This window comes from Westerdykella ornata (genome assembly GCF_010094085.1).
Source record: "Westerdykella ornata strain CBS 379.55 unplaced genomic scaffold EI97scaffold_5, whole genome shotgun sequence".
In the NCBI taxonomy this organism is placed as follows: domain Eukaryota; kingdom Fungi; phylum Ascomycota; class Dothideomycetes; order Pleosporales; family Sporormiaceae; genus Westerdykella; species Westerdykella ornata.
The window spans coordinates 164182-176456 of record NW_022986855.1 but is presented as its reverse complement, the minus strand read 5'-3'; the positions used below and the strand labels follow the sequence as shown (position 1 = coordinate 176456).

Genomic DNA, 12275 nt, shown 5'->3' with positions numbered 1-12275 from the left:
TGCCGGAGACTTTCGGCCTCTCTATCGCATCCGGGAACTTATTTATCCAGGGCATAGAAAGGAGTGGTAGGGCGCATTGGTAAGGAAACCTCAATAGGGAGAAATGGCGAGATACGGTGTCATTGCCGGCGCGACAGGACTATCCAACAAAACGAATACAACAAGTCGCAAAAAATGGCAGTTGTCTGAGCTCTGCATTCATGTCCGTAACCCACCACTCCAGTTACATCTTCCAACAACAAAGCAGTATATCCTGCCCATCGTCGAGTTGCGCTCCAGAGCCTAGCCCCTAGCCAGTTCTTTGCTCTCGATTCCTCGTACGATAGGGATATATAATACTGCTCATCACCAAAAAAAAACACTCCTCCTCCCCTCTCCTTTGCCATACCCATTTCCAATCCCATCACCATCACCATCACACCTACATATTCCAAATAAGCACCAAGACCACACAGCACCCACCATCACCACCAGCAACAAAACAAACAACTCAACCAGCTCAACCACATCCCTATCTATCTAATACCAATATCGCTTGCACAACATAAATATTGCTCAAACAAGAACAAGAAGAAGAAGAAGAAGAAGAAGAAGAAACGAACTTTAAACGCACTCACTCAGAACCTATATACAACCCCCTCCCCGGAGAAAAGAATCAACACACACGCATACAAATGCCATGCAGCGAGGTAAGCCAAACGTGCAAGAACCGTGCTCAAAAAGCTCAAAGCAAGCAAGCAATCATGCACACACACGCACCCAACCAACCTCACCAATCAATCAATATTCACAACGATGCCAAGCAGCAGGATATCACCTCTCTCTCCCCCCCTCCTCCTCTCACCCCCTCCTCTATACCAACAATCACACAATCCTCCCCCCTCCCCCATCAAACCACCAACAATTGAATTCCCCAACCTCTTTTTCCCACCCTCATTCAAACCCAAACGGATTCTGCGGAGCTAATAACAATACCACGTCAGCAACCCACTCTCATCATTCGAAACTCAAATCGGGTACTTACTCGCTTTGGCCAGATTCGCCCTCCCCGTCGGCTGCGGCACCAGCTTCTTCGCCGCCGGCTGCACTCCGAACCGCACTGGCGGCGGCGGGCCCGTCTTCTGCGGGACGAGGGGTTGCGCCTGCGGCATGGGAGGTATCGGGGGAACGGGCGGGGGACTCGTTGTCGTAGCTCCAATGCCCATACCCGTGACGGTCGGTTGGATGGCTGGGGGGAGGAAGCGGTTGATACCCGTGGCTTGCGGGTTAAGCGGTTGCGCCGGGAAAGAGGTAAAGCCCGTGGGTTGGGGTTGTAGCGGCTGGAAGGGCGGCCGAGGAGGGTCGTTGAAGGGGGAGGCGGTGGCCTGGAAGCCGGGTTGTTGAATTCCTGCTGGGAAACCCGTTTGCATGGGTGCTTGGAAGCCTGTGGGCTGAGGCATCAATGGAGGCGCGTATCCTGTGGGTAGGGGTTGCATGGGCGCGGGCATTGTCTGGAAACCTGTTGGTTGGGGCATCAACCCGTTCTGCTGAGGCTGAAAACCAGTGGGTTGCGGTTGGAAGGCGGGATTTTGCTGCGGGAAGCCGGTCATTTGCTGCTGCAAGCGTTGCATATTCAGATCTTGCAAGCTGGCACCAGGTGGTGATACTTGTGTTTGCATGTGGGGAGCGCCATTGTATCCGGTGAGCTGGGGCTGCAAAGGTGGAGGGGGACCGAAGGCAGCTTGAGGATTCTGAGGCGCTGACGCTGCTCTTTGCGGAGGAGGAGCAATGAGGCCGCCAGCATTCTGTTGCTGTGGAGCTTGTGGCCTCACCCGTGGCGGCGCCAACTGCTGTGGTGGGAGGGGCTGTATTGCGGCCACTTGTTCGAAAAGCTTGTAGTTAGCACCAGCAGGTTGGCTCTGCTCCGGTTGCTGTGCTTGTGCTGGAGGCTGCGGTTGCGCTGTAGGTGGCTCTGGGATTTCTGGCTTGATGGCAGGCATCAGCAGAGAGAGTTCACCCAATGACCCAGTCAGAGCTGGCACAGAAGAAGCCGGCGCAGGCGCCGACGTAGTGGCAGCCGATGCAGCTGCTGGCGGCTGCGTTGAAGCTGGCGGCGGTGATGCAGCTGGAGGAGGAGCGGTCGTAGAGGGCTGTCTCGAAGGCTTGACCTCCCAGGCATTATCTTCGAAGCCATCCACCTTCTTGTCCGGCACCGGTGCGGATGCCAGGGGCGTTGCGGTGGAGTCCGCAGGTTTCTTTGGCGCCTCATCCGACTTCTGCTCGAACGCCTTCGGATCGACGACGTCGTTTGTCTGGACAGGAGGTGCCGGTCGTCCCTTACGTGTGTTGTTTCTTAACACGCCTCCTGGGCCAGAGAACAGGCCGCCACCGCTACCTTCTTCCCCGTTCTCCGCAAAGCTCACATTCCGCTTGTCCCGCTCGCCAGTACGACCAAACTTGTTGTCCAGAAATTTCATCACTCGCAATATATCCCCCTCCTTCAATCCCAGCGTCCGCAGAAGCCTGTCGGTAATATCCGGCAGGTTCTCTTCGCCCATCTGATCCCTATTGAAAGCCTGTGCATATCGTTCGCAAATCTGGGGATTGACACCACACTGTAGGAAGAAGTCGAACCAGTCATACGAAGGCTTGTGTTCGACCGTGATACCCGCACCGCGTGCAGCTTGCTCCTTGGTTCGTAACATGCTCCTACGCTTGATATCGGACAATGGCTTATCGTCATCTAGAGAGACTCCCGTGACGCGTTCAACGTATTCGAGATCCTCTACGGACATCTTCGGGACGGGAACGGCGATCTTCACACCGTTAACCTTGTGTAGATGTATCTTGCCATCCTTGATGGTCAAAAATTCGGCTTCGACCTTGAAAGATCCAGTTCGATCGGTCCAGGTGCGGACTTTGGCGGGGTCTGCATCACCAGTTAGTGGATATCCTAGGATATCAGGAGGAAAAGAGTACGCACTCGGTTTTGATGACGACCTCGCCTCCTTTGCCGCACTGTCGCGTTTACTTCTCTGTACAGCACGTCCATGGTCAACATCCGCTTGCAAAAGACTAGAAGCACGCGCAGGCAATTGCAGGCCAGGGCCTACCTGATCAGCTCTACCATCACCCTCTTGCCGGCTCGACCTTGCCGCCCGACGAGCCAGCTCCTCCTCCTCCAGGCGATTCTGCTCAACCACAGAGCGCCCGGCGTTGATGCCGGAACGGTCCGAGGTTCCTGCGGGGTTGGATACGGCGATGTCGGTGATTTCGACGTAGTTGGAGGGTACGACGCCTTCCTTGCCGTTCTTCAGTCGTCGGACCTTCCACCACTCGTCGCTCGCTGAGTCGTCTATGATTAATACCTCGTCCCCGACAGCCACGGTCACTTCATCATCGCCCTGTGCCATGAAGTCAAAAAGCATATGTCCCTTTTTCTGAACATTCGAGTGTCCGGACCCAGCAGCAAGGACTTCGCGCAATCCCGACGCTTTTGCAGCTCCCGAGAGCTCGCCCAAGAAAGAAACGATTTCAGACGCAGTATCCTTCGCTCCACAGTGCAAATCCACGCTCTTGCTCGGCCTCTTGAGCTCGAGGAAAACATGCTTGCCCTCCTGGGAATAGTACTCCATCTTGTCGGCCGTCCATTCCTGCTGCTGTCCATCCCGCGCCTTCTCCGGTGCGAGCATGATGATCCCTTTGGGAATATTGATACCAAGCGTCACAGGCATCTTCTTATTCTTCCCTGGCTGTGTGATGTACTCGTAGATATTATAAAGATGATAGCCAGAAGCCGAGAGCGGGGTCTGCGGCTGTTCCCGCCCTTCAGGTGGAACATAGGCGTCAAAAGTTACGCTTCGAGGGGGCGGGGATCTCGCAGGAGGGGACTCGGGTGAACGGGGAGAAGGGTACTGTGTAGGCGGCGGAGAAATCTGCTGAGACTGCGGTCTCGCTGGAAGCCGGGGTGGAGGCGCCTCTTCTTGATCTGATTCTTCCGGCGTGAATTGCACCCGTTTTTGAGGTGCAGGCATGGTAGGCGGCGGCGAAACGGTCGCTCGAGGAGCTGATTGCTGCTCGGCCTTTTGCTGGATGATACCTGCAAGCGCAGCCGCGGGGCTCTGGTGGACAGGGCTCTCGGGCGTCGGCGGTTGCGGCTCATCGTCTGAATCCTGTGCAGGCGCAGGAGCAGCAGCGGGACGCGGAGGTAATGCCGGTGACGAGACGGGAGCAGCGTCCTGCTTGAAGTCTATGTAGTTGGACGGCGCAAAGCCAAAGTCTCCGTCCACCCCCACCAAAGTCCAATCGGGATCTGACGTATCGTAGACATCGAGGATAGCGTCCTCCTGGAAGGACAGCTCTTCATCGGTCTGGCGGGTATAATCGTAGAGCGCTTTCGCCTTGGAAATCGGGGTAGCCTAGGAGCAGTTCCAGTCAGGCACCATTCATACCAATCCAGTCCTCAACTCCTTATCCAGAAAACAAATCAACTCAACGACTTGATGTCGTATGCCAATCTTTCCATATCCTACACCCGTCTGCGCCTACTATGTCCACTCACCTCTTCCACATAATTATTCGGAATCAGCCCCTCGGGCTCCTCCTCGTCGGAATCGGCAATCTTCTTCTTCGCCCTCCACCAGTCATCATCCGTGCTCTTCTCCAACACCATCAGCAGATCGCCCTCTGCGAGGGCAATCTCGTTCTCGCTCTGCGGCACATAGTCGTAGAGGGCTCGGTAGATGCCCAGGAACACCATTGTGCGCGTCGGACGCCGGGCGGGAAGGGCGAGCGGAATGGAATGTCGGGGGATTTCGTTATGGAGGGAGGAATCGATGAGCGTAGTGTTACGGTTACGAGTGACGATTGTTCTGCGTGGCTTTGTGCATCAGGCGGGCGAGGAACCAGGTCTGGTCGGGGCAGCGTCGGCCGCAGATCGAGGGGGCTGGTTGGGTGCCGAAGTCCGCAGGTGGAAGGATGCAGGACGAAGGCCGCAGATACAGAAAGTAGTTATTGAGGAAGCCTTTCAAGGGGAAGTCATGCACGCAAAGCGGATGCAAACCCCAAAGAATGCAAGCAGCGCCAAAGCCAGAGTGTGGAATCGTCTTGAGGTGTGAGACAACGTCAGGACAAGCCAGGAGTGCGTGTGCATGGGCCTGGGCGAAGTGCAGCCCTGGACGGGATCGTTAGGAGCGAGCACGAGCCGCGGAGCAATGAGCCACAGCCGAAACGGCAAGCCACTCCAGAAGAGAGAGAGATGTGGCGGTGCGCCTGTAGTGCGACGGTGTACATACTGTGTATCTGTAGGATCTGCAGGATGTGGAGATTATTAGGTAGCTTCTGGTAATCAAGAATCTGCAGAAGTAAATCTGATTTGCTGTAGACAGTCTTTTCTGGACTCCAAAAAGGTTAACTTCTAGTGGCTCTTCTACTCCGTACACCATTGCTAAATCGAAACGCTTAAGGAAAATCCCAAAAAAATCAATTAGAATCAGAAGAGATGCTTCTAGTAGATGGTTCGAAATGCTCCTAGATTTTCAGCAATCCCGAACATCGACTCAGAATCCGCTTCCCTCAATCAACATAACCCTTCCAAGTAGCCCTTCATGACAAAAAAACCACATCCCTTCCCCCCGTGTCTAAATTCACGAAGCACGAAGCACAAGTCCTCATAGACTCATAATCATAGCTACGATCGCCAACAATCCCTGGTATCACTATCATGTCGTCATGTAAACCATCTTCCATGATAAAGAATATCTAATACGTATACCTAAACCCCTCGGTCCGCTCAATAACCCTCTTCCCCTTCCTCTGCTTCTGATTCGCCATGTAGAAGTACACGGAGAAGGCGGCTACACACGCGATAATCAGGATATGTGATCTGTGACCGGGACTTCGTTAGCACAGTGCTCAAGTACGCGGCACCACGACCTTTCTGAGTTTTTCAGCCCTTCCCGTCTTTCCCTTCGACTCCATTCTCCTCCCTTTCATACTTTGTTCCACCGCTCCTCCTCTAGTTATCCTTATGTTTTATCGTCTACCAGAAAGGCAAGCCAAACGGAAGAGCAAAAGCGGAAAAATACACTCACCCAATCGACACCCAAACGGCCGTCGCATACCTCGGCGCCTCGTTCCTCCTGACGATAAAACTCCCCGCGATCCCGCCCGCGCCGTTGAACGCCGTGACTGCCGCAGCGGTGAAGACGCGTTTCCACTGACCGACGACATTGTTGGCTTGGTACGTCTGTTCGATGCGTTAGCTCCTAATTTCCGAACATACAGGGAAAATACAACTTCCCCCTCGACTCTACCTCGACGTAACGATAGACACAAATTGAAGAGAAGCAGACTCACCGCCAAAGCAGCCCAATTCGCGACATACGCCCCCGTCGCGAGAAACGTGCCTACATACCGCACCGCCACCTGCTCCGCAAACCCCAGCATGCCGAACCCGGCGATCAGACACAGACAATTCAGCGTGATGATGGGCCCTCTCAACTGGAACCGGTCCCCCACCAGACTCGACAGGATCGCCGGAAGCACGGCGTAGTAGTACGGCGGCGCGGACAGCAGAATCGCCTTGTCGGCACTATACCGCATGCCGCCCTGCAGGATGATGGGCAGGAAGTAGGAGAGGGTGGTCGAGACGAGGTTTTGCAGGAAATACATGATGCAGAAGCCGTAGATTTTGAGGTCGGCCGCGTGCTGCAGGACCTTGGGCCAGGAGAAGGGGTCCGCTTGCACGTCGCCTCTGTCCCGTTGGATCCTGTCGGCGGCGATTTTGCTTTCTTCGGGCGTGAGGAAGAGGAAGGACGAGGTATGTGCGTCTTCGGGGAAGGAGGGCATCCACCAGTAGGTCAGGATCCCGAAGAACGCAGTAATCGCTCCTTGCACGATGAACATCCACTGCCACCCTTTCAACCCTCCTCGTCCATCGAGCCGATTCAGGCCGAAATTCACGATTCCCCCCGTAGCAAGGACGATGACTTCCCCGCTCTGCATTAGCGCGAACCGAAGCTGTTGCTCCTTTCGCGTGTACCACGTCGAAATCACGTACGTGAGTCCCGGGAAGACGCCCGAGCACGCCATGCCCAGCAGCACGCGCAGGGCAATCATCTGCGACCACGTCGTCACGAATGCCGTGCCCAGCGTGATGAGGCCAAACGCAACCGTGATGAGGGAAAACCAGATCCGGGGGCCGAACGTGCGCACCGCAATCGTCGAGGGCAGTTGGAAGGCGATGGATGCAATGGTGAAGATGAATATGGAGACCGAGAAGCGGTTCCCTTGGTCCAGGCCGAGGTCGCGCGGCATCGAGGTCACGGCGGCGGAGGAGATGACGCCGCTGTCCAGGAGGTTGAGGCTGCAGAGGATGCCGGCGATGGTGCAGAGGCGCAGGTCGACTTTGAGGCGGATGCGGCGCTCCAGGTCGGATTTGCTTTCATCTTGCTCGCGATCGGGGAGGGACTGGATTTCAACGAGGTTTTCGTTGGGAAGTTCGTCCCCCTCGCGCGGTTGCGGGGCCTTCGTCATGGTGAGAGGGGACGATGGGTCACATGGATGCGGCGGAAGAGGTTTTGTACTCGTGAAGAAATTCTGGTGTGGGACATACTATGTATAGTACGTGGTCGTACCTGCAGCGTGCATCTAGAAGGGTCCACTTGTTCGGACATGATCAACCAGGAATCTGCCGAGGTGCGATATCGCCATCGGCGCGGTCAGTCCTCGAATACCAGTCCCTCTGCATCAGATGCCTATCCTGATACGATCTTTCCACTGCAGGGAGAGTTACCGGCAAGGTATCTCGACATTTAAAAGAGTCGGACGGTCACGCAGCGAAGGCTAGTGATCCGAAACCTCTGATATCCTAGTGGGGAGCGGCTTATTAGGTAGAACCCCACGTAGACTCCTCGTCTACCTAGGTACCAAGCCGCAACACACGTGCAACATACAGATACTAACAAGCCATCATTGTCCTCGACCTTGTTGTATCCGCGGTCCGTTTATAAACAAGCCAAGCTTGTGCTAAAGACTCAAGATCTCGGAGCCCACTGGCCACCTCGAAGCCGGGGGGGATCTGCGAGAGATTGCGGGCTCTTTTTATTAGCGCACCGAGTTTAATCGCACGTCGACCCTGCACTTCATGGGGAGCCATAGTAGATAGATGTCAAGTATGAAAAGAAGGCAAAAAGGCATTCCTGGAATACAATATAAAAGATGTCAGTCAGTAGTAATAACGGCGGCTTATTAAGGAAAGCGCTGTAGACTGCTACGCTCCCGGCATGGGTCTTTGACTGGCCGAAAGAGGAAGGCGAGGCTCGGGGATGCCGTCGGACGCGGAGTGTAACCTTTTGTTTTGATTAAAATAGGACGACAGTGCAAACTGTTACGCTGCGATATAGGGTTGTAGTCTTTTTTAGCCGGGTTGCAGGTTTAGTAATCTCGTACCTGGATTCCATGCGCAGCCCTGGAGGTGCCTTCTGTGCACGTGAATAGGCCGTGGACCTAGCAAAAGCATCATGTGATATCAAGAGCAGGTGTGGTTCGACTTACGAGCATAAACTGCGTAACCCTGGCGGCAAGCTAGAGTATTTTTCAATTCAAGGAGAAAGATAATTGCGCTGTCGGCGTGCCCGTGTCGGGGTCGGCCTGCTATACCTAGGTATCCTCCTCGCTTTCATCTACAAACAGCATTGGCAGGGCTCCATGTCGATAGTTGGCATGCACTCGGATGATGCATACGGGGGCCCTGTTTCTAGTGAAAAGGATCAAACATTCCCAAGGACGAAGCGAACGAGAGGAGGTACATCAGCAGCGAGGTCGCGTTTGTGGGGTCGCATCATTTTGCAGCAAGAGTCGTGGAGAATTGCTTTTGCCCGGATCGGGGTTCAGGCTGGGGCCGATTGCAGGGTAGTCACTCTGTGCAAAAATGGGTGTGACCATGGCGGACGGCCGAACCGGTAGACTGGGTCGTGGGCGGCATCGAGGGCGTGGAAATACAGTAAAACCCCGCAATAGGGAAACTGACGGTTGCACTCTAATCTTACCCTATTCCTGAAGGTTTCCTTATAGTTACTGAATATGCTTATATAATACAGATTCATTAGTCAGCAGGGCATTTTGCCCTAGGGTAGGCAATTTACCACCAAATGCGGCATCACTACTGCCAAATATGGCTAGTTAAGAGCTTCAGGAATAGGGAAATATATGGGTGCGGCCTAGGGAAAACCTGAAACCGCGGGGTTTCCCTATTGCCCATACAAATTTCGACGGCGGCGCGGAATTTTCCTTATTCACGATGGTTTACCTAATCTCGATGATTTCCTAATACCGAGGTTTTACTGTAGTGCGAGATGGACGACAGCAAACAATGGAGGGGGCTGGGTCGCAGCAGGGCTGGGCGAGGTGCTACCAGGGCCATCAACTTGAGACGAGAGGTGCAGAGGGCGAAAAGGTGGATCGCAAAAAGGCCGGGGGAGGAGCGACAAGTGACCATGCATGGATCTGCGTGGGCGGACATGGCATGGTGCTGGCCTGGTCTTGGTGCTTGGACGTCGTGAGTCTGGTCATGGGCAGCATCTTGTTGATTGTCTCAATAATCAGAAGCTTGGACGACTCACGCGAGAAGAAAGCTGACGTCGAGAGTTCGTCTGAGACGAGGCCGAGACAAGACGCTGAGCCAATGGAGGATAGCAGCAACGGGGCAAGCTTTGGGCCTCTGCAAAGAAGAGCTACTGGTACTGTAGCGGGATGGGAGCACCAGAGGGGAGTCTTGCAGGAGGGTAGCTGCAGGCAATACTCCGTACTCGCGCGATCGGTACCTTTTTTCTCACGACGCTGGATGGTGCACTGCAGGAGCGTGTGCGACTGTGACTCGGGACGGGGATCGTCCGGCATTGGGAAGAGCCCTGCATACCCACCGTGTGTGTGTACCATCATTCATTTCGAAAGAGGTCCTGGGGCAGACGCAGTCCCATTCATAGTCATGATAATAATGATAGAAGAGTTCAACAAGTGAAGCTGATGAGCAACAAGGCGTGGAGAAACCTTGGCGGGCTGAGGGGATGTCACCCTGGGCCGCGTCCGTCCGCGGGAGGAAGTGACGCTAAAGGGAAAGCCGGACGGGGAAGGCGCGGGCAGGGCAGCGGGAGCCGGGGCGCGGCGCAGCGAATTTGGTCCGGCGCGGCCAATGAAACGGAGGGAGCCCGCTATCGGGCGCAAATTCCTCGCAATCATGCCATGACGTTGGCTACGCGCCCGAAAATGGCGACGGGGTACGACTGTGACTGGGCGGATGGCGCGCATTTTTGGGAAGGGTGCATCTGCGCAGCAACTTGCACTTGTGCAGAGCGCTGCAGCGGGCAAGAGAAAGGAGAGGCGAGATGCAAGATGGCGGAAATCATGGGACCAGGCGAAGGAAGAAGAAGCATTGGGTGCGGAGCGGCGTGGAGCGTGCAGCTGGAAAACAGCACTTGAGCACGGCCAACGCGAGAAGAGGAGACAAGGAGAACGTGCACAGTCGCGCTCCTGCCTGTCAACAAAGGCTACCTGGGCAGCCACGACAACAGCACACCGCCGCGTATGATGAACAGAGCAAAACGTCATCGCGGACCTAACCTGCCCCGCCATCCATCTCACTCTCCGGTCGGGTTCCCACATGGTACCCCCCTTTTTCCCCCTGCGCGCCCAAGTGTTCTGTCTTCTCTTCTGCTGTTCTCCCAACGATTCTGCAGGGCGCCGTTCCGGGTGGCAGAAACATTGGAACTGGCAAGAGGCCCACGTGCACCAAAAGTTGAAGAAAAACGTGCTGACTGACAGATGCAGAAAAAAACACGGCCAGCACGGGCTGCTAATGGCTGGTGGCCCCCGGAAATGGGCGCACGGGCCCCGGCCTAGCGAGGGCAGCGTCGAATGATATGAAAAGCGCGCCCTCGCTCCAAAACCAATCCGCTCTCTCCGTCCCTCCTCCACCTCACCCCGTCCAATCACCCGCCCGCCTGCAACACCGACGCTGCTCCGTCCACGGGTTCTTGCAATTGTTGCACTCGGCCCTATCATTGCTGCTGTTGCTTTGCAAAAAGGTAGGTACCATACCTCTCCCATCACCCATCACAGGTTCTGCCCAGCACCAGAGAGACCTGCTTCGTTGGCCTGCGAGTCTACGACGCGCTTCTTCCTCTCAGCCTCTCTTCCTCCTCCCTGCCACATCCATACATAACTGCAGAGATGCCACCAGCCGCTAATAAGGACAACAGCTGCAGGTTGCCCGCCCCAGCCAGGAGGGCAATACCCAGGTGCCTCACCACCTGCACCACCCTCCCGAGGTCCTCTACAAATCTCGTGACTGCCATCTGCTGCGGTTCACACGCCCGTCGGTAAGTTTCTCCTGTCGCTGTCCTGTCGCTGTCCTGTTGCTACCCCTCTCCGCTCTGCCCCCTTGCTCGAGTCTCTGTTCCTTCTCTTTACTTCTCTACATCAATATCCATCGCTTAAACCCGTCTTCACATTGCTCCCTTCTGTCCGCCCACCATCACCGCTACCGTCGCGATGGCTAATATGCAATATTGTAGCAAAGGGAACACCAAGCTCGTCAAAGGCTTCGGCCCGCCCTACCTTCAAGAGAGAGCTGTCGCCCCTCCACTAGTAACGTGCGCGTCACGTCCATTTATATCATCAGCTCTCGACATTCTGGCCCATTCCATCTCCGCCTTCCAACGTTGCGAAGAGCGCCCTAGCAAGCTCCCGCCTTGACCTAGCAGCTTAGCAGCACTCGTAGCGTCAACGGACGTCATTATTTCCCTCTGCGTTGCGACGCGTGGGTTTCCAAGGTTGCTCGCGACGGCTGAGTCAAGTCGGTAAGTGGACCAAGGGCCTGCATGAACCTGCATTGCCAACGCATCATCTCCAATCGACCTCCCCCGCCATCACAGGCGCTCCCTTCACTTCCCTCCAATTGCTCTTGTTCCCGCGTCCTGATCAAGCACTGACCGAATTGTCCCTTCTAGAGTGTAGCCCTTTTCTCTTCGCTTTCCATCCTACTGGCGAAATTCCACAACGGCCCTTTCCCCACACGGCGCGCCTCCCATTCGACCTCGCCCTCTCTATCCGCACCTGGCTTCCGGGACGCCTGCCTGCCCAAGCGCACCGCCTCACGGCCCTCCGTATCTCAGCTGCCCAATTGCCCTCGCTGCGCCTCCATCTGCGCTGAGGCTTCGACTGTGCTTCCTTACCCCGGAAGAGTCGCCTCATAAGCGTGGCCATTGACAACGCATCAAGCATCTGGCCCTGCCGTG

The 12275-nt window shown here is 55.5% G+C and overlaps 3 protein-coding genes across 3 annotated transcripts; 2 read left to right on the top strand and 1 right to left on the bottom strand.

Moving 5' to 3' along the window:
• Nucleotides 1-933: 933 nt before the first annotated feature.
• EI97DRAFT_448880 (uncharacterized protein) lies at nt 934-7515 on the bottom strand (the record flags this gene model as incomplete). The annotated part of the gene is made up of 8 exons (XM_033800185.1): nt 934-962; nt 1025-1951; nt 1997-2987; nt 3093-4397; nt 4541-4713; nt 5421-5425; nt 6072-6226; nt 6337-7515. The coding sequence occupies 8 exons, from the start codon at nt 7513-7515 to the stop codon at nt 934-936; spliced, it is 4764 nt and encodes a 1587-aa protein (XP_033655691.1).
• Nucleotides 7516-9352: 1837 nt separating this feature from the next.
• EI97DRAFT_440663 (uncharacterized protein) lies at nt 9353-10458 on the top strand (the record flags this gene model as incomplete). Its single annotated transcript, XM_033799651.1, has 2 exons — nt 9353-9907; nt 10018-10458. 2 exons carry the CDS (start codon nt 9353-9355, stop codon nt 10456-10458), a joined length of 996 nt encoding a protein of 331 aa, XP_033655690.1.
• A 508-nt stretch (nt 10459-10966) lies between these two features.
• EI97DRAFT_431413 (uncharacterized protein) lies at nt 10967-12104 on the top strand. Its single transcript, XM_033797928.1, has 3 exons — nt 10967-11357; nt 11553-11837; nt 11988-12104. The coding sequence occupies exons 1-2, from the start codon at nt 11209-11211 to the stop codon at nt 11731-11733; spliced, it is 330 nt and encodes a 109-aa protein (XP_033655689.1). The 5' UTR covers nt 10967-11208; the 3' UTR covers nt 11734-11837; nt 11988-12104.
• The last annotated feature ends 171 nt before the right edge of the window (nt 12105-12275 follow it).

Coding starts and splice junctions, on each gene's coding strand:
- EI97DRAFT_431413 (XM_033797928.1), top strand. CDS start 11,209: ATGCCACCAGCCGCTAATAAGGACAACAGCTGCAGGTTGCCCGCCCCA. Junction 11,358..11,552: donor TGCGGTTCACACGCCCGTCG/GTAAGTTTCTCC, acceptor GCAATATTGTAG/CAAAGGGAACACCAAGCTCG.